This window comes from Nuphar pumila, chromosome 15 (genome assembly GCF_984573655.1).
Source record: "Nuphar pumila chromosome 15, dmNupPumi1.hap1.1, whole genome shotgun sequence".
Lineage (NCBI taxonomy): Eukaryota > Viridiplantae > Streptophyta > Magnoliopsida > Nymphaeales > Nymphaeaceae > Nuphar > Nuphar pumila.
Window position 1 is genome coordinate 31,440,590 of NC_143263.1, and position 21,946 is coordinate 31,462,535.

Genomic DNA, 21,946 nt, shown 5'->3' on the forward strand with positions numbered 1-21,946 from the left:
TTAGTTTCTATCAAAGAACAACATTAGCAATCTAGCCATTTAGCAATATTTGTTTGAAAAACAGGAAAATAGATAAGCTTACAATCAAGGGATTCTACCAACCCGGATCTTGGACTAGTCCACTGTGTCATAAATACTCCAAAACTACAAAAACTTCCTAACGAAAAAAATAAATCCAATTCTTGAATCATCTCTTTATGTACGGCTTCCATGGGGTCACTGATCAAACATGATGATATCCATCAACAAGATCACAAGGTAGAACTGGATTTGTGAAATAACTTGAATGAATGGTGTAGAAACCCACTTCAATAGGTGTTCAACGGAATTCATCATGATTATCATATCCATCTTCTTCATCATCACCAAAGACAGCATTATAAAAAACATATGGGTTTTCAATCATCTCATGCAAATCTAGTCGTCCATCCTTATTTTTGTCTGCCTGCAATTATTAAATATAAATCAATTAAGTAAAAGGAAAATAAACAACATACTCCTGACATAAATGCACAGACTCATGTATGTTGCTTAATAAAAAATAGCTTATCAAATAGATATAACAAGTAGGTTGATTTTATTTTCCTGCAGAATGCTACTGGTAGATTAAGCATTGTTCAGGAGAAAGGCAGCCAGAGGGACTTAAATAAAAATTCTACAATTTTCTCATGTCGGAGGAGAATACTGTGCAGGACTTTGGGTCACCTGGTAGGAAATTGGCCCCTTGGTTTTGTAAAAGAATATTATCCAGAAGTCACTTCCAATCTTCCATAGAGGACATGTCTGTGAATCCTCCATTTTCTGAATACCTTCTCTCTTGAATGCCTAAGGCCTGGTATAACTCCCCTAACAGCTAACGCAACTCCCAGCTTGGAACATAAATTGTGATATATCAATGATATAAACACACCTCCACCCAGTAGACTGCTCGAGTTACCAAAATCCACAGAAAGAGTTCATACATACTTTATTCCTAATTTAATTTACTGTTTAATTTTCATACAGAATCGACTCATTACTTTCTTTCTGAAAATGAAACCATTTATTATGCTTGTTGGGAAACAAAATTAAGATTAACGCAAAATGCTGTCATATAACAGATTCTGATCACCATGACATGGATGTATAATAATTTACTGAAGAACTTGCTCTATCATTCTAGCCTCAAGAAATAATAATATTTAGTTGAAAATAGATAAAAGCATCTCTGATTCTCTGAGCTTTTAACTCGATCAATGAAGGAAAAATTTCACTAGTAGTTCAAACACAAAACATAAAAGCAAAAAGCCACAAAAATAAAAGTTCATGTCTAACTAAGAATCAACCCCTACACTACAGTCAGCAAATGCCATCAGTCAATCAAGATTAGCCAACCCAATATGACTAGCAAAACGCTATCAATGCAGTTGTCTAAGATTATTCCTTTCCCTAGAAAGAACCTCCTATCATTTAGAAACCAGCCAGACAAGGCTATTATCCACTCAATATATCTTGTATAATGATGCACAAGGAGGCTTCTTTCTGGACGTAAGATTTCATATCAAAGAAATCTAATTATTTCCAACATAAGGGTGAAATTTTGTTTTTCTTAATGCCTTGACAAATCATCATCATCACCAGTGTCATTGTTATATCGGTTTTGCTATCCTAGGCATAAAAACACATGCTATCTAGTTTGTGAATCAGTAAATACTTGCAATTCAAAACCATAGCAACGTCCCAATCTTGTGATTAATTGTTCCTATGCAATGTCCATCTCTAATTCAAATAACCAACCAGGTGGCTTGCAGAATAGCAATGTATTAAGGCCATGTACATTTTGAGTATCCTTCCCTTCCAACGCACTTTAAACATCTTGAAAAATCAGTTGGTAGATTGAGATTTCAACAGAAGATGAATATAATTTAAGGGTCATTTTCCTTATAATAGGAGAAGAAACCTATAAAAAGAGTACTTCAAAAGTGAGAGATTGTATATGATAAAAGTTTCAAAATGCATTCAACTGAACAATGATAGCTACAACGGTAAACCATGATCAAGCATGCTCTCTGAAAAAAGTGCTGTGAGGCTGTGAGCTGAAATAATTCAAATGACCTGAGATCATCAAGAGGTGAAAGCAAGGTTTGATAATCATCAAAAGATTCCATTGCATATGCAGGTATGTCAGTTTTAGCATCTGAATTTTTTCCATGACATTTTCAGTCAAGATCAGTTAAAAAGAAATAAACAGGCTTAGGCCTGAGACCCACACTGTCCAAGAAATTTTTTTACATTGAATGGTTAATCTGTCATGTAGATTCAATTGTTAAAGAAAAATATTTGTAATTTTGGATTTCATAAGCAATATAGCTACCAATGGCCCCGAGGGGGCTTGGCGTAATGGGGTGGGGCCTTGGCTGCTAGACGGTCAGTCAAGGCTCGATTCTCATGGGTGTCACCCCTCTGCGCAAGCTAACGTGTAGCATAGGACCCAGGGGCAGGAGTCCTAGCCTCGGGATTTTACGCTGCCAGCACAACAACCATAGGTATGGCAGGCTGAGCCAGCACAACCAGGTCTTCGTGCCAGGTGCAGTTTCTTTGGGTTATAAGTTCAAAAAAAAATATAGCTACCAATGAACTGGGATCTACTGCTATTCAGGGACCATTCCATACAATGAACTATTATGACTTCATGCGCTTAGGATGACATCATCTAACAGAAGATCAGTGGATAATTCATCATTAAGTTAACCAAGCAGATAGCCAGATGCCCTACATAACTATGGACTGGTTTCGAAGAAAGAAAAATAAGAGGCACAAAACATAATTATTAACAAAATCCCAGAAGGAAGCACTGATATGGACTGACGAACCAGATAAAATACCAACATTATTTGCTACCATTAGTGGAAAATTATGCAAACCATGACATTCTAACAAGGAATCTTTATCTCAGAGTACCAAAAGTATAACCTGCATTACTGTGTAGTCTGCCTGCTGACTTGCATAGAAACGTTCCCCTGGATGAAGTTTATTAATGACAGGCAGTAATTCAGCTGCTGACAAGTACCTGATTGAGAAGCAAAAGTTTCAGATTCTTAAATATGAAAAGGTAATCACACACACAGACACGCATACATGTAAGCACACATGTGCGCACACATACATGCACACATTCAAACACACAAGAAGATGAAAGATGATGAACAGTAAAAGGATGCTTCTAGTATTGGAGAAAAAATGACATCAAGTTTCTACAAAAGCAGCAAAAATAGGTACACACCCATCATTATCTCGGTCAATCTCTCCGAATAATTTCTTTGCTGGTATCTCCCTTGAGGTATCAAAGACATGTGTAGCATTAGGATCTGGATCATCATAGTTTCGTATCAAGTCAAACAAACCATGGAAAAATTCTTGAAAGTCAATCTTCCCATCCTTATTGGAATCTCTTTCCCTGACATTTAAAAAAAAAAAAAGCCAATGCAGTTAGCAAACTTATTCCAAGCAATATACTGTTAATTTTGAAATAGGGACTGCAAGGCCTCCAAATAGCCAAGATGCTCACAACTCAGCTTTGTTTGCTGAGCTTTGAGCTCATTCGTGCTTTTAAAATAGGTTTTTCAAGCCAAACATGAACTTAATGTATAAGCTCATTATGTTTAACAAGCCAAGCCTGAATAAACAACACTCATCTGCAGTTAGGCTAGGTTGGACTCATCAAATTTACACAATACAATACTGTGGCAATCTTGGTTCTTAGTGTGGACCTCCACGTTAAGTTGGGTGTTCAAGTTTTTGTTATGTCCCTCCTAAAAATAGTAACTTTTAATTTAACAAGCCAGCTTAGGACAATTCAAGCTCATGGCAAGCCGAGCACAAGCAATTGTGCTCGCGTTCATGATGAGATTAACCCCAAGATTAGCTGACAGTGAGCCAGAATGACAAGCCCAAACAAGGGAACATCAACTTTTTTGGCATGTTGAGAACATCAAAACAATACTAATAACCTACTTGTTTGGCTACTGATGCCGCATGCAAGTGCAAATAGCAGAAAGTCTGGTGGTGGCATTCATGAGAATTTTATCAGCCATAAGCAAGCAGATCAACTTCCAAGCTACTTGACATCGGTTTATGAAACCATCATGCAAACCCAGGAAAACAAGCTCTGCAAGCCAAGCTCAAGTCTACTGTTTAAGCACAATACAAAATACCCATGCCCCAGCAACTCCCTACTTGGCTAGACTATATATATAGGGAAACTTGAATATGTTTACCAGCAAAACATGTTTGCTGGTATGAACCGAGATTTTCATATGTTTCTTTATTTTTTTCTAAAATTTCACCGGTAGGATGTGATCTAGATGCTTGGTTTTATAGAAAGACTCTTGGATCATTCGATTATGATGTATAAGAAGGATCTTTTAAGGCTTGAAAATCAATGGCTCAGAATTTTCATAAATATTCAAGTATAAAAAATCACATTTCTTGATAAAAAATGCATGATCCAACAGTCAATTCCTAGCAAATGGACCACACCGAATGCATCTGCAGGGCTGCTGGGTTAGATTTGCAAAAAAATGTCGGAAATGCCTAGTTCATACCAGCAAACATGTTTTCCTGGTAAACATATTTTAGTTTCCCTATATATATATATATATAGAGAGAGAGAGAGAGATGAGTAGCTCCTAGACCATCCTAAACAGCTTTAAAGGACAAAGTTTCAGGTGTTTAATTAATTCAAACTCATAGATGTACTCTCTATAGCTTAGTATGAAACATGTATTAGATTAAGTATTTTTCATGTTTAGATGCAAAGCGGTAAAAAATTTATGGCTCATATTGCACCAAAAGTTTGGTAAAATAGAAATCAAGGTTTCTCATCCAATCAATTAGATCCAATGCATGGTGTTTAGCGAATAAAATATCATCAATGCATATATAGGTTAGGATCAAGCAAAAAACACATGAAACTATGTTTTTTGAAAGTGTTTAGGACGGGTTAAGACATCTCTCTCTCTCTCTCTCTCTCTCTCTCTCTCTCTCTCTCTCTCTCTCTCTCTCTCTCTCTCTCTCTCTCTCTCTCTCTCTCTCTCTCTCTTTGTGTATATATATATAAATATATATATATGTCATAGTCACCTGTATCGTTAAAGGTAATTTCTAGGCGAAGGTATTTCTTGGAGAGATTTTTAAAAGTTGATAAATCTCGGGAGTTTAAAATTTTGAAAAAAATATAAATAACAAAAAAACTAAAAAAATAATAAGTTTTGTATTATTTTTCTTTCAAAAATATAAAGAAACATGTTTTAAAGGTTTTAAAATATAAAAGAAACAAAAAAATAGGAAATGCAAATTTAAAATTTAAAAAAAAAAAAAATCTAAAAAACATCGAGATATTTTGTCTTTGAAGATATTTTGAAAATATCACGATATATTCTCGATATTATCGGCTACCTTGAAATAGCCGATAATATCACGATATTTCCAATATATCTGTGATGTTGGTGACAGTGATTATATATATATATATATATATATATATATATATATATATATATATATATATACACATAAAATCAGCTCTAAAATGAGCTGATGAAGAGACAAAAGAGCTTTGAAAAGTAACTTCAAAGGCTCTCACACAAACCGTGCACTAAGGCACAATCACAAAGGGAATAAAGAGATCAAATGTGCACTTAAACACATATAAAAAAATAAGAACTTCTTATTCATAACAGTATGCAAAAAGCATACTTAACAAATGGGACAAGAGTTTGTATATATACAAAATGGAAGAGAATAGAGAGTTGTTGGCATAAAAAAGTTAACATTAGCCCATATATATAGGGATTAATGTTTGCTACAATCATTTGTATATATATACAGACAACTTAGCAAACTCCAATTTTTTTCTTTTTTTTCTGGTCAAGTTGACCCCATCAATATGATATAGTGTCCTTTTTAGAAGAAATCGGCTTTTGGATCACTGGAATCTAACATGTGTACAGGTGCATTGATTTTTGTGACTAAAAAAACCTGTTTTTTCATAAAAAAAAACATGATCCAAGAGCCAATTCCAACTAAATCAACCATGTTGAACACATCTACAAGGTTAAATGGAGTCAAAACGACTTGCATCATGAGATTCCAAGTAAATTGTCGATACAATCAATTGTAGCAATGGGCATCACAGTTCATTGTGCATATCATGAATCCACCACATAGTTCATTACTTAAAGACCATTACCATCAGGGATTTGTTCTCTCAGTTTCTTTTTTTTTTTTCAACTTAACATGCTAGGTCTTGCAATGGCTATGCTTGTTTGCTAGTCATGCTCTTCACAGCTCTCTTATGCATATCATCATGAAGCTCTATTTACATTTTGTTATTTAAAGCCCATCTATAATCATCAAAACTTTTCTCTCCTTTGTTTCAGTTTTAGTTTCAAGTGCATTGTTTTTTTAAATAATGCATAATTCAGTTTCATGAAACTACGTGAAGCACCCCTCTCTGCTCAAACCCCAAGGAGATGTAATTAGACCAAAAATGGAGAAAAAAAAAGCAGGGAAGAGATTCAGGGTGTAAAATAATTTTATAGAAGCCAAACATGATGGAAAAAGATTCTCAAATGGAAAATTTTCTTTTAAGTAAATTTTGATACCTTACTTCCTCTTTGCACAACCACATGTGGAGCTTTTTATTATCACTGTCAGACGGATGCAAGAAACTAAAAGAAGATAAGAAAAATAGATTAGTGAACACAGGTACATAGAAAAGGCAACCAGAATTTAAATGAAAATACACACTTGTTAAATTCTGTCTTATTTAAACGACCATCTCCATCTTCATCTGAAGCATTAAAGTGCTCTTCTCTCCACCACCCCAGCTCAGAAGCATGTGAATCATTATCTGATAAAGAAAAGCAGATCAACCAGCTAGATGAAATGTTTCAAGAAATCTAAACTGCATAGAATTACTGCCCATGGTTTTGAAATTGCAGATGATGCATCATCATTACTACTAAAGAACAATATGTTAAAAAATAAAAAATAAAATCATCCACATGAAAGAACATATAACAATCAAAATGCATGCAGAAATGTCTTAGTGTGGTAGACCTTATACTATAACTTCACAACATGAGAAATGAAGGACGAAAATAAGAATAACAAAATTGTTAACTGTTGAATAGGGCATGCAAGCATCAAAAAAATAAAAGCCAAAAGTCATTAATAATAAATGGTCAAAAGCAGGGATGAAGCTATTCCCAATAGTGTTCATATATTAGATAAACTCTCATTTTTTTCCACACAAGATGTGTTGCATCAAACTAAATCCTGCACAAGTGTGTTTGTTGGATATAAGTACACAGTCTAACCTTGATCCAGCACAAACACAGGTGATGTACATGGGTTTTGAACCAAATTAAAAAAAAAAAAACACCCGGATTAGAGATGAATCTACCAAAACCCAGATTACACTAAACTACACGGGCACACACACACAGTCACAAATATCAGCTATTTTTTTGAAAATCTCCTGATTGAGTCTCGCGAGAATTTAAAAACTGATATAATCCCAAAAAAAAACATGATACTTTCAAAATCACAGATATTTTGAAAATATTGAGTTTTAATGCAACACATCACATTATTAGTGCAATATTTATAAAAAAAATTTGCATGAATTTCTTATATTTTTATATTTTAAAATTTAAATCTACCAATATTTTTCAAGATTTTCTGGGGGAAATAAATTTTTTTATTTACCTTGAGATTTTACTTTTCTAAGAAAATCCCAATAATGAGATTTGAAACTATGTGTGCACGCACACACATGTCATATCATAAATCATATAAAAGCAGAAACAGGGTAGTCCACATCAACAATTTGATTCTTTATAACTTTTTTAAATGACATTTCTAATATGTGTTTTAGTAATGTAATTATAAATTTGTTTGGGCATGTGTATTAAAAAATAAAGTGTTACTTACATCGTATACTTGTGATTTTTAAAAACTCACCTCACCTCACCTTGGAGAATTAATGTTGAAATTAATGTATATTTGTATGTGTTACTTAACATTTTTATTAATTTTCTTTCTCATAAAAATTTTAATATAAACATGACTTATCTAGGGCCCAGCCATATGGATGGGCCACTAAACTTTGCCAATATACAATGTTATGAGGCGTACACCTTAGGGCGAGGCACGCCTCAATCAATCCAAGTCAAATGGGGTCAAAGAACCCATTTGACCAAGATTTTGGGGGAGGGCCTCTCTCTCTCTCTCTCTCTCTCTCTCTTGGCTCACCCTCTCTCTTGGCTCACCCTCTCTCTTTGCATCTCCCTCGTCGCTTGACTCTCCCTCTCTCCTGCATCTCATCTCTTCTCCCCCACTGTTTCTTCCTCTTCTCCCATGTTCTTCTTCTTCTTCTCCCCTGTTCTTCCTCCCTTCTGCTCGCCTCCTCCCTCTTCTTCCTCTCCTTTCTTCTTTCTCCTCCTCTGTATTTTCCCTTCTCCTTCTTCTCCCGCCTCTTCTCCCCTGTTTTTCTCACTTCTTCTTCTCCCCTATTCTTCCTCCCTTCCGTTCACCTCCTCCCTCTTCTTTTGATTGTTATTTGTATGTTTTTATTTTTTTCGAATTTTATTAGTTGGATTTTTGTTTTTTTGTGAAAGCATGCATAGTTAATTTTGTTGAATAATTTTTTCTATAAAAGCTCGAAAGCATGTTAATTTTGTTGATATATGCATAGTTATTAGATTCTGAATTTTATTTGTTTCTATGAATTTTTCTACAAAACCCAAAAGCATGTTAATTTTGTTGATTAATTTTGTTGATATGTGCATATTTATTACTTTCTGAATTTTATTTGTTTCTATGAATTTTTCTATAAAATCCCAAAAGCATGCATAGTTAATTTTGTTGATTAATTTTTTCTATAAAAGCTTGAAAGCATGTTAATTTTGTTGATATATTCATAGTTATTACATTCTGAATTTTATTTGTTTCTGTCAATTTTTCTATAAAAGCCGGAAAGCATGTTTGTGCGTTACTGTGCTTCTGTAATTGAATAAATATTTATACATGTATATACAGTTATATATATATATATATAAATATGTAATTATGTATATTCTGCAATATAATTTTTATTTCAGTATATTATATATAGTGTTTCAGCATCTACTTTCTCTGTGAGATCTAAATTTTTTTATTTTTAATTTATTTTTTTTATCTACACCTCCTTACTTGTAATATTCCCATTTTGGAGAGTTTTGAACAAATACACTAACATTTGGTTGTTAATGCTAATACGCATTTTCTGATGATGGCATGATGTTGAGAAATTTGATTGTTAGTGATTTTATTACTTATTTTTTTATTAAATGCTTATATTTTATTTCTCAGATACTTAGCTAGATCAAGTTGTTGCATTAATGTTACTTTTACATCTTAATCTCATATTTTTCGATATTTATTTGAGATTTTCTAGTTCTTATTGGTTGTTGCTTCATTAATAAAGCATTTATTTGATTTGTTTGCATTTGTAGATATTTTTAAATGTTTTTTAAAGTTATAAAAATTGAAGCTTACACTTTACGCCTCGCTTTAATTTTTGGTGGAGCACTACGCTATGCCTCAACGCTTTTCACAAAATTGGCAATATATATATATATATATATATATATATATATATATATATATATTAAACTAGTGTTTAACATTAGCTACATTCAACTGTATTAAAATTACTAAAGTACCTTAAAAGAATGACATTTTTTAAAATGCATGGTTACATTTTTAGGCATAAAAATGAAAAGGTAAACACTTTTTCCAAAAAATTAACCTGATGAATCTATCAAAGTTACCGTTTTGACATTAAAAAGTAAGCATGCATTTTCAAAAATGTCATTCTCTTAAGGGTATTTTAACCATTTTAATAAGGTTGAATCAATTTAATGTTAAATACAACTAGTTTAATGTAAAATAAACTGATGCAGCACATCCGAGCACTACGCACAACGCTTTTCAAAAAATTGGCAATACATACATATATATATAGTGTTTAACATTAGCTACATTCAACCATATTAAAATTACTAAAGTATCTTAAAAGAATGACATTTTTTAAAATGCAAGGTTACTTTTTTAGGCATAAAAATGAAAAGGTAAACACCTTTTCCAAAAAATTAACTTGATGAATCTATCAAAGTTACCGTTTTGACCTTAAAAAGTAACCATGCATTTTAAAAAATGTCATTCTTTTAAGGGTATTTTAGTCATTTTAATAAGGTTGAATCAATTTAATGTTAAATACAACTAGTTTAATATAAAATAAACTGATACAGCACATCCAGAGCATACGAATATTAGCAACGAGAAGGAGAGTGATCCGCTTCTGAAGACTCTGATCCGGGAAGACTTACCCCAGAAGATCCAAGCCTAATTTGACCTATTTAGGTCTAAATGAATCTTAGGGGCACTTTGGTTATTTTGCATGCTTCAATTTTCTGAGATTTTTTTGTTCATCTATCTTGAAAAATTAATGTTGTTATGTGGTTCCATTTTTGTCTTTTGGAATCACCTGTTTATATTGTTTTATTGTTTTAGGTGTCGAATTCTAAGGATCTGAATAGTTCTGGTATCCGTTAAGCTTAACTTTGGGTAATAGAGGGTGTATGGGGAATATGGGTAGTTTTTATTTTTTTTATCCAGCATTAGATCTGGACCTTGGGTCCATTCTTTTGCAAAAGGTCTAATTTCCAAGTTGGATCTTGAGAGGGATCCAAAATTCAAACTTTGGATCTATATTGGCCACCTTGAGAGGATGCATTTATTGGGCCAATGTAGATCTGGATCCATTGTGTTGTAAGGTTCATTACATGTCGCCTTGTTTCATTGGTTGTAAGGTGAGGTGACCTCTTATGTGGCCAATCCCTCTTTAGTCACCTCACCATTCATCCATTGGCCCATCTTGAGGTGCCGCCAACTGCCCTCTCTTCTTTGGAAGGACGATTTTCTATTGGACAGTTGAGTGGTGCAAGGAGAGTGCATATTTTATATTGAGGCCTCTCATTGGCTTCAAGAGTGGCTGCCTCCCACATGGCCAATGAGAGGCAATGCTAGTTATGACTTCTCTGGAAAAAATGCAGAGGATTGTTTGCCTCTTGTTTTGTAATTTTTTGAAGCTCTGAAAATGATTGGAATGCCTCCATTAAAGGTGACGTGAGCTTGAATCCTTGAGAGTTCGGTTTTGTCATGAGTGAGGAAATCATGGGTTCTTGAGGAACTCTTGGGGAGTGTTTGGCGTGAGCGGCAAGGTGGTGGAGATTGCTGCTACAGGAATTCGTGGTGAACCCTTTATGTTGTGAACCCTTGTGTTGTTGATGTTAACTTGTGGTAGTTGTGGACTGCATCTTTTTCATTGCTGCCATTGTCCCGGAAGAACGTTGTGCTTGAATCGACCAATCTTCATCAATTTTTATTTGACTAGAAAAACTTGTTTATTTTGCTAAACTTGTGTTGTGAGTGTTATTGTTTCTTGAATTCATCATATTATTGTTGAGTTTTTATGTGTCTGCAATATTTGAAACTAACATCTTTTGAAAGAATCTGAATTTGTGAAGTGATAATTTTTTATTTTTTATAAAAGCTTATGTGATTGATCATCTCTCGTGTTTTGCCTATATTTTTTTATCTAACAGGAGTTGGGTTAAGAAGGAAAGGATATTGACATTGTAGAAGTCACCTTTGAAAGTGTGTTTGAATGCAGGTTGAACTTTAAACACCTAAAGATAAAATCAGACCATAATTTGATGTGTTTGTGCTCGCTATTTGATTTTTCGGAATTCTGGTCTGTTTGACCCACTCATAGTATTTTGGGTATATCTCTCTCGTTTTGAATCGGATCTGTGCGTGTTCAGATTCATTGAAAAGCTAATGAATTTTTCAATAACTTTTGTGTTCTGTTCGTTGGCATATTCTATTCCTATAGTCTCTGAAAACGGACCAGAACAGAGAGATCTGACATTCCCATGCTTGTGTTCTAGTTTATCAGTCAGTCTCGATGTTTGTGCAACATCTCGTGCGTTCTCAAATTTGTTAGAAAGATAATGAATATATCTTCAAATTTTGTGTTTTGTCCATTGGCAGATTCTATTCTTACCGTCTCTGAAAATGGACCTGAAGGGAACAGATAGTTTCCCAAGAGACTATCTTACTGGCCCGACAGTTAGGTCTGATAATCGTTGTGTATCTCTACACCCTGACATCGAAAATTCTGATTTTTGGTGCGTTGAAAAGATCCTTTCATCGTCTGCATTTCCTCAGTTCTGTGTTTTCCCAAAATTCATGATCTACTGTATCAAATTCCAATAGTGATAGTCCCTGACGTATTTCCAAAATCTAAATTTGAATGCATCCACAATAGAATAGTAGGTACGGTGTCTTGGTCGCGAACCAACAGTGGTCGGTCTCCACCATTGTTGGTATCATAGCCTTTTTGGGTCTTGTCTAATTCTAGTGTGTCCTTGGGTGCATTCTCCATGGATAGGCGAATGGGAGGTCATGGTTGAGGCGACTATAACATCAAAAATGAAGTGCGCGATCTTAGATGCTAAAATCGCGACGCGGCGACAAGTCGAAGAGTTGACTTGAAGAATAAATGATTTTATTAGAGAGAGAGTGTTGATCCGAGCACAGTGCTCACAGATCCCAAGGGTCTCATGATACGAGTCAGTACGACTCCGATAGCGAGTTTGATCCCCATATGCATTCGCATTCGCATTCAGGTAAGAATATGGATCCGCCTAGGAGATCCAATTAAGAATCTGGTCGTAAGTTCGAAATTCCTGAATTTAAGGGATCAAGCACACTTGAAGAGTTCTTAGACTAGATAAGTGAGGTTTGGGAGGTCCTTGAGTTCAAGGAGGTTTACGAGGAGAAGAAAGTAGGATTAGTCGTTCTTAGGTTGAAAGGTAAGGTCGCCGCTTAGTGGAGACAGCTCAGGCAGACTCGTATGCATCCAGAGCGCCTATCGAGCGTTGAGATCACATGGAGCAGAAACTTTGAAACCAATTCTTGCCTATTAAACTCATGCAAGGTGTGAAGTCGATAGATTAATATACCGAAGAATTTCATGACCTCGTTGCTAGAAATAACATTCATAAGAGCGAAGAACAATTAGTTTCAAAGTACATAGGTGGTTTGAGATATCAGATGCATGATATGCTCAATTTTGTAGAATGTTGGGCTTTATCTAAAGCTCATCAGAAAGCTAGAAAGTGGGAGAAAGCTTTTCAGAGGAAGGCTTTGGCTAGAGCGAGTCAACCCGTGAAGACCACTAGTCGTGCACCGGTTGCACCATCAAGTAAGTCAGTACCACCCTATAGACATCCCAATGCAAGTACCCCAACCTAGGAATGCGAGTCAGGGCATTCAAGGATCATCATAGTCTAGTCTGCCTAGTTTAGGTGTCCCCATTAAGTGTTACACTTGTGAGAAACCAGATCATAAGTCCATAGAATGTAGGGGTAAAGCTTTATTCACTGAGGGTATACATAAAGAGGATGACTCAGATTTTGATCCAAATTCTTAGCCTCGTTATGATATGGAGGATAAGGAAGTTGAGGAGATTAAGGTTGAGAACTCGTTATTACCTGATAGAGGCGAAGTACTCATTTTCAAGAGGATTTGTCAAGCACCTAGGCAGGACCCGAGTGAAAGGTGGCTTAGGAACCACATTTTTTAGTTTGCGTGCACCATCTATGGTAAGGTGCGTAGGTTTATCATCGATTTAAGATGTTGTGAGAATGAAAATGTCATATATGTAAAAGTTGTGTCCAAGTTGAAGTTGAGCATGAAGTCCCATCCTAGGCCATGTCAGATGTTGTGGCTTCAAAAGAGTGTGGATGTCTATGTTGATTGGTTAAGTTTTTCATTGAAAACTCATACTTTGACCAGGTCTGATGTGATGTCCTTCTTAGGATGTGAGTCATTTGATTCTAGGCAGACCTTGGCAGTTTGATAGGTCGGTGGTGTATAATGGTAAGACAAATACCTACTCGTTCACAAATAAGTGAAAGAAGATCAATCTGTTACCTTCTAGGGATATCTTCATCATCCAATGCATCTCCATCTTTATCTACCACCCCCAAACCCAACCCTACTCCATCCAAGACTGTAGCCCTTAAGGCTAAGTTATCCAGTGCATTCAGAGCTAGGTATGAGTTCAAGGAGGTCTTAGAGCAGTCCAAGGTTTGTTATTTCCTATTGTCTATGAGTTCACACTCGAGCGAGCCTAAGTCCCCACTTGTAGATCCTAGAGTCTCATTGTTGGAAGAATTCAAGAACATCTTTCCTGAAAAGTTTCCACCCGGTCTACCACCTCTTAGGGATGTCCAGCACCACATAGATTTGCATCTTGGCGCGTTATTGCCACATGCACCCCACTATAGGATGAGTCCCACAGAGTATGAGAAACTCCGTAGGCAAGTAGAAGAGTTATTAAAAAAAGGACATGTTAGAGAAAGATTTAGACTGTGTGTCGTTCCTACATTATTATGTCCAAGAAAAATGGTATTTGGCAGACGTGCATCGATAGTCATGTCATTAACAAAATCACTATCAAATATAGGTTTCCCATCCCTAGGTTAGATGACATGTTAGATCAATTGACAGAGTCCAAAAAATTTTCTAAGCTCGATTTGACAACTGGTTATTATCATATTAGAGTTAGGCCGAGAGATGAGTGAAAAACTGTGTTCAAGACTCGTGATGGTCTATATGAGTGGCTTGTGATGATGCCCTTCGAGTTATCCAACGCCCGATCTACTTTTATGTGAATCATGAAACAAATTTTTAGGCCATACATAGGAAAAAATTTAGTAGTCTATTTTGATGACATACTCATTTATAACAAGAGTGAGCATGAGCATTTGTATCATTTAAGATATAAGTGCATGTTCGTGGCTACTGAAGTTTTATTCTTAGGATATGTCGTGTTCAAAAAAGGTATTTCTGTCAACCCTTCAAAGGTAGAAACTATTAGAGATTTGCCAGTGCCAAAAACTCTATTATTGTTAGGAGTTTGCATGGGTTAGCATCATTTTATAGAAGGTTCATACCACATTTTAGTAGCATTGCTGCCCTATTGAACGAGCATAAAGGGAAAAACTTTTCAGTGGAACCCTGAAGCCCAAAAGTCTTTTGAGCTATTGAAAGCTCAACTATGTTTTACTTCTCATTTAGCTTTACTAAGTTGTGAGTTTTCCTTTGAGTTGTCTTGTGATGCTTTGGGTGTTGGTATAGGTGCGGTTTTGAGTCAAGAAGGCAAACCCATTACCTACTTTAGTGAGAAACTTAAAAACTCAAATATAGCACCTATGATCAAGATTTCTATGTTATTGTCAGAGCCCTAATGCATTGGAGGCATTACCTCATAAGGAATTCATTTTGCAACTGACCATGAAGCATTGAAATACATAAATGGTCAACAAAAATTGAATCTGTGTAGAGCTAAATGGGTAGAGTATTTGCAAGAGTTTAATTTTGTTTTAAAGCATAAAGCGGGAAAATATAATGTTGTAGTTAATGCATCAAGTATGAAAAGTTCTTTGCTTTCTAATATGAAAATGTTTGTTTGGGGATTTAAAGAATTTGTATGTTAGTGATAGTTACTTTTCTAAAATTGTTAGTGAAATAAATGAAGCACATCATAATGATTTTTCTTTAGTAGATGAATTTTTGTTTAAAGGAAATTTACTTTGCATACATGATTATTCTTTTAGAGTTAGGCTTATTTCAGATTTGCATAATGAATGTCATTTTGGTAGAGATAAAATCATGAAACTTGTCTCTTTAACAGCCACACATAAGAAAATATGTGACTAGATTTGTAGAAAAATGTCATACTTGTCACATAGCTAAGGGTAGTGTCACAAATGCGGGATTATATTTACCCTTACCCGTTCTAAAAAAACCTTGGCAGGATATAACTATGGACTTTGCCCTAGGTTTGCCTAAAACATCACATGGTTTAGATTCTATTTTTGTTGTGATGGATAGGTACACAAAAATGACTAGGTTCATACCATGTAGGAAAACTATGGAAGTTTCACAAATAGCAAATTCATTTTTCAAAGAAGTCTATAAGCTACATGGTATTCCTAAAACCATAACTTTAGATAGAGATGTTAAGTTTGTAAGTCATTTTTTGAGGTAATTGTGGAAGAAATTAGGTACCTCATTGCATTTTAGTATTGTTCATCATCGACAAACTGATGGATAAACTGAAGTTGTGAATAGATCTTTAGGTAATCTTTTAAGAGCTTTAGTAGGAGATAAACCTAAGTCATGGCATCACATACTTGCCCAAGCTGAGTTTGCTTATAATAAATTCGTTAATAGATCCACCGAGTTTAGTCCTTTTGCTATTTTATATGAGTCTAATCATTTTTCTCCTGCAAATTTAGCTCTTATTCCTGTTGTTGGTCCTATTTTGAATATTGTCCAGGATCATGTTTCTTTTTTGCATAATAATCATGAGAAGATACATCAGAAGCTGCAAGAAAGCATTGGTAAGTACAAGACTGGTTATGATAAAAAATGCTGAAAGGTAATCTTCAAAACTGGTGATCGTGTTTGGGTTACTTTGACAAAAGAAAGAATGCCTAGTGATATGCATGGTAAATTAGCCCATAGGCGTATTGATCCTTGTGAAATTACTAATGTTATCAATGATAATGCTTACAGGGTTAAATTACCAGATCATTTCAAGACGTCAAATGTAATCAATGTCAAGCATTTGGAGCGGTACCAAGGAGGACCCAACTCCGAGGATGAAGCCTTCTGAACCTAGGGGGATGATGCAACGCATCCAGAGCATACAGATATTAGCGAGGAGCAGGAGAGTGATCCTCTTCTGAAGACCCGATCCAAAAAGTCTTACCCAAGAAGATCCAAGCCTAATTCGACCCGTTTGGGTCCAAATGGATTTTAGGGCATTTTACTCATTTTGCATGCTTCAATTTTCTGAGAATTTTTTGTTCATCCATCTTATAAAATTAATGTTGTTATGTGGTTCCATTTTTGTCTTTAAGAATAACTCGTTTATATATATATATATATATATATATATATATATATATAGTGTTGGATTCTATGGATCTGGATAGTTCTGGTATCCATTAAGCTTAACTTTGGGTACTAGAGGGTGTATGGAGAATATGGGTAGTTTTTATTTTTTTGATCCGGCTTTAGATCTGGACCTTAGGTCCATTCTTTTGCTAAAGGTCCAATTTCCAAGTTAGATTTTAGGAAGGATCCAAAATTCAAACTTTGGATCTACATTGGCCACCTTGAGAGGATGCATTTATTGGGCCAATGTGGATCTAGATCCATTGTATTGTAAGGTTCATTACATATTGCCTTGTTTCATTGGATGTGAGGTGTGGTGGTCTCTTATATGGCCAATCCCTCTTTAGCCACCTCACCATTCATCCATTGACCCATCTTGAGGTGCCACCCAACTGCTCTCTCTTCTTTTGCAGGATGATTTTCTATTGGGCAGTTGAGTGGTGCAAGGAGAGAGCATATTTTGCATTGAGGCTTCTTATTGGCCTCAAGAGTGGTTGCCTCACACATGGCCAATAAGAGGCAATGCTAGTTTTGACTTCTCTATAAAAGTATGATGAAAAAAATACAGAGGGTTTTTTGCCTCTTGTTTTGTAATTTTTTGAAGCTCTGAAAATGACTGGAATGCTTTCATTGAAGGTGACGTGAGATTGAATCCTTGAGAGTTCGGTTTTGTCATGAGTAAGGAAATTGTGGGTTCTTGAGGAACTTGTGGGGAGTGTCGTGGGGAGTGTTTGGCATGAGCTACAAGGCGGTCGAGATTGTCGCTACAGGAATTCGTGGTGAACCCTTGTTGTTGCCATGAATCCTTGTGTTGTTGATGTTAACTTGTGGCAGTCGTGGGCTGCATCCTTTTCATTGTTGCCATTGTTCTGGAAGAACATCGTGTTTAAATCGACCAATTTCATCATTTTCAATTTGACTAGAAAAATTTGTTTATTTTGTTGAACTTGTGTTGTGAGTGTTATTGTTTTTTGAATCCATCATATTATTGTTGAGTTCTTATGTGTCTGCAATATTTAAAACCAAGGTTTTAAAACCCAGTGACTCGGGACTCGACTCGTTCTTTATTGACTCATGACTCGGCGGGTCAACTCGGTGACTCAGATCGAGTTTTGTTAACTTTTGATTTTAAAAGAAAAACAATATATAAATTGTCATTTAAACATATAAAGGTTTGTAGAATGACTTAATTACTAGTTTAATTGATCATAACAAATGCCGAGAAGTCCCTCTAGCACCAAAACCTATTTCTTAAAATAACATTTGCAACACAGACAAAGATGTGTTAGGGATGATTGGTAGTCGGTACCACATACAAACAAATCCACCCCACTGAATATGGGTAGGTACTTCTCCATATCAATGCTTTGATCTATATGATACATTTTGTATCTGGAATTGTTAATCATAATGGTTGGTATCTTCAATGCAGTGTTGGCCACGGGCATGCAGGCATGCAAACACACATGCACATACACACATATGTTCAAATTCATTATCCACATTATTGGTAGCTGAAATTTGCATGCTCATAGTAGAGCATCACAAAAATTAACTGTTAAAAGCACAATATCATGCAAATCACATCTTTGGATAATCATATATGTTTGGATAAAACATCAAACAACAGAAAATATGACCTAGATCATCTTAACCACTTAGCATCTATCTAAAAAAATGCCTTCCCAGACATTGGAAATTATAGGAATATGCCCCTAATAAATCGCCAAGCCTTACTGCATCTATATGAATTAGCCTATAGAACATTGTCTTAACATAGATACCAGGCTGATGAAATTTGAAATTATAAATAGAATTGATAGATTTTAAGAGCATAACTTTGGGTAAAAAACTAAAAAAAAAAAAAGAATTTCAATCTTATATGTTTCCAATGAAGTTTTTCATTCATTCTAATGTTGTGTGCTTCTTAGTAAATATAATAAACACATCTGATAATTTTCATATGCACTAAATGTGAGATAATTTTCATATGCACTAGAAGTTTTTTCTTCGGTATGATCTAAGGCCCAGCACTCGCTCGAGTCATGCCCGAGTCTTGGCAAACCGAGTTTGCCTTGCCGGGTTGACTTGCTGGGGGCCCGAGCCGAGCCAAGTCAGCCGAGTTGACTCGGTGAGTTTTGAAACCTTGTTTAAAACTTGAACATCTTTTGAAAAACTATGAATTTGTGAAGTTATGTTTTTTATAAAAGCTTGTGCCGTTGATCATCTCTCATGTGTTGCCTATATTTTTTTTCGATCTAACCGGAGTTGGGTTAAGGAGGAAGGGATATTGACATTATAGAAATCACCTTTAGAAGTGTGTTTGAATGCAGGTTGAACCTTAAACACCTAAAGATACAATCAGACCATAATTTGGTGTGTTTATGCTCGCTATTTGATTTTTCAGAATTTTGGTCTGTTTGACCCAATTACAGTATTTCGGGTATATCTCTCTCGTTTTGAATCAGACTTGTGCGTGCTTGGATTCATTGGAAAGCTGACGAATTTTTCAACAACTTTCATGTTCTGTCTGTCGGCGGATTCTATTTCTATAATCTCTGAAAACGGACCTGAACAGAGACCTTTGTCATTCCCACGCATGTGTTCAATTTTATCAGTCAGTCTCGGTGTTTATGTGATGGTGTCAACAAATTGTGTTCTCAGATTCGTTAGAAAGATAACGAATGTATCTTCAAATTTCGTGTTGTGTCCGTCGGCAGATTTTATTCTTACAGTCTCTGAAAACAGACTCGATCAGAACAAGCAGTTCCCCGAGAGACTGTCTTACTGGCCTGACAGTTAGGTCTGATAATCGTTGTGTATCTTCTCACCCCAACATCGAAAATTTTCAATTTTTGGTTCGTTGGAAAGAGCATTTTGTCGTCTGCATTTTCTCAATTTTGTGTTTTTCCAAAATTCGTGATCTACTGTGTCGAATTCCAGTAGTGACAGTTCCTACTGTATTTCCAAAATCTCAATTTGAAACCTTCCGCAATAGAATAATAGGTACACGGTGTCTCGGTCATGAACCCACTCATGGTCGGTCTCCACCATAAACCTTATATATAAGAGAGAGAGAACAATCTTTCCAGCATACAACCCTCCATTGTAGTATACTTTCCCAATAAATAAGATACATATCAGGGTTACCAGAAGGTCAATAGGACATGGGGAAGCCTACTTCTCCAAAGCACGTTTCAGAAGCGCGAAACGAAATGTGGTGCTTTTGGAACATACTAGGACGTGCCAAGAAAAATTAGGAAGCACGCTTCCCCATTAATGGAAAGCTCGCTTCCCCTAAATGAGAAGCTCACTTTTCCTTCTTTTTTCTTTTTGTTTTTTCCTTTTTTTTTCTTTCTTTTTTCCCTTTTTCCACTTTCCCCTCGCTTCCTAGATCTCTTTCGGTTCGCTTCCTAGGTCGCTTTCGATTCACTTCTCTTCTTACTTCAGAGACGATTCCTGGTTCGAGTCTGACGCTTCTAGCTTCCTAAAATTTTGAAAGTCCCTCACTTCCCACTTCACCCTTCCCCGAGTGGCAACTCTGATCAATATATTCCTCTATGTCCCTCCTTAGGCTAAATGAATTACCAGTCAAATAAAAAATCCACATAGACCAAATCAAATAACGACATTTTATCACCTAGCAACGTCTGATTTAGTTTCTGTGCATTCCCAAAACATTCACACAAATTCAGAAATTTCAACACCTCAGAAAAATCATTGCCCCAGCACCATTCTGAAAGTTACCATCATATGATAAGCTGAGAACACCAACATTAGACAACCAATTCTTGACTTCGATTCATGCCAGCCACTAAATAGACATCAATGAAGAAACTGGTGCAAAACCAATCACAGATCGCTCATAAATGCAGAAAATTCGGAAACCCCACTTGGCAATTTCCACTAATTATCAGCGAAAATCATCGAAGTAATCGCAAAAAAGGAAAACAAACTGAGAAAATCTGAGAATGGACCTAACCAGATTGGTGAACCCAGCTCGGCGGATCGTACTCCTGGAACGAGACGAAGCCGTCACCGTTCTTGTCCTGGATCTCCATGTCCCTCTCCGTCTGGTGCATCACTTCCTTGAGGGCCAGCTGGTAGTTCCACTCCGTCAACTCATCGGCGCTCAAGAAGCCATCAGAGGGGTTCAAATCGATATGGGGGAAGAGGGTGATGAGCCGGGCGGTGACGTTGAAGCGGTCCTCGTCGTTAAGGTAGTCCTCGGCGTCCATGAAATCCTCCCACTCCGGCTGCGCTTGGTGTCCAGGGGCGGCCGGATCGTCGGCGGCGGCGAACTCCTTGTGGTGCTCCTGGAAGTATTGCCTCTCCCATTGCTTGTCCTCCCTGCGGCGCTCGATCTCGGCGATGAGAGGGTCAAAGGCAACGGGGTCTCGGTTCTCCTTGGAGAAGGTGAAGGCGGAGCGCAACTTCAGGCGGCGGTGGTGGTGCGGCCCATCGTACGGCTTCTTGGGGCCATGGGTGATGAGGAAGATGAGCAGCACCGCCACCGCCAAGTAGATGACGAACGACTTCATCCCCCACTTTCTCTCTCTAGATTTTACTCCCTCTCTCTAGTTTCTCTGTCTAAGGCTACTGCGGCCGGGGTGGTGGTGGTGGTGGTGGCCCTGGTGGGAAAGAAGGAAGAAAGCAGTTGAGAGAGAGAGAGAGAGTTTGAGGCAGCGTGTAACCTCACGCTACGTTTTCTTCAGTTTTATTTCGGTTGTTGGATTTGGGCGTTGGCAAATGGCAGCACGGATCGGATATAGTTGGATAACATATCCGAATCCGACATGTTATTTTTGAATTTGGATGTTTA

The 21,946-nt window shown here is 36.3% G+C and overlaps 1 protein-coding gene across 1 annotated transcript; it reads right to left on the minus strand.

Annotated features, from left to right (window-relative positions):
- On the minus strand, window positions 1–21,788 carry LOC149815015 (uncharacterized). Its single transcript, XM_089988309.1, has 6 exons — window positions 21,107–21,788; window positions 6,790–6,892; window positions 6,645–6,710; window positions 3,263–3,436; window positions 2,953–3,049; window positions 1–445 (listed from the first exon to the last, which is right to left on the minus strand). The coding sequence occupies exons 1-6, from the start codon at window positions 21,663–21,665 to the stop codon at window positions 320–322; spliced, it is 1,125 nt and encodes a 374-aa protein (XP_089844435.1). The 5' UTR covers window positions 21,666–21,788; the 3' UTR covers window positions 1–319.
- Window positions 21,789–21,946: the final 158 nt, after the last annotated feature.

What these genes read in the sequence shown, in the direction of transcription:
- LOC149815015 (XM_089988309.1), bottom strand. Translation starts at nt 21,665, where the DNA reads ATGAAGTCGTTCGTCATCTACTTGGCGGTGGCGGTGCTGCTCATCTTC. An exon ending in AATAAGACAGAATTTAACAA is followed by an intron (nt 6,711 to 6,789) that starts GTGTGTATTTTC and finishes ATCTTCTTTTAG; the next exon opens with TTTCTTGCATCCGTCTGACA. An exon ending in TTGTGCAAAGAGGAAGTAAG is followed by an intron (nt 3,437 to 6,644) that starts GTATCAAAATTT and finishes TTTAAATGTCAG; the next exon opens with GGAAAGAGATTCCAATAAGG.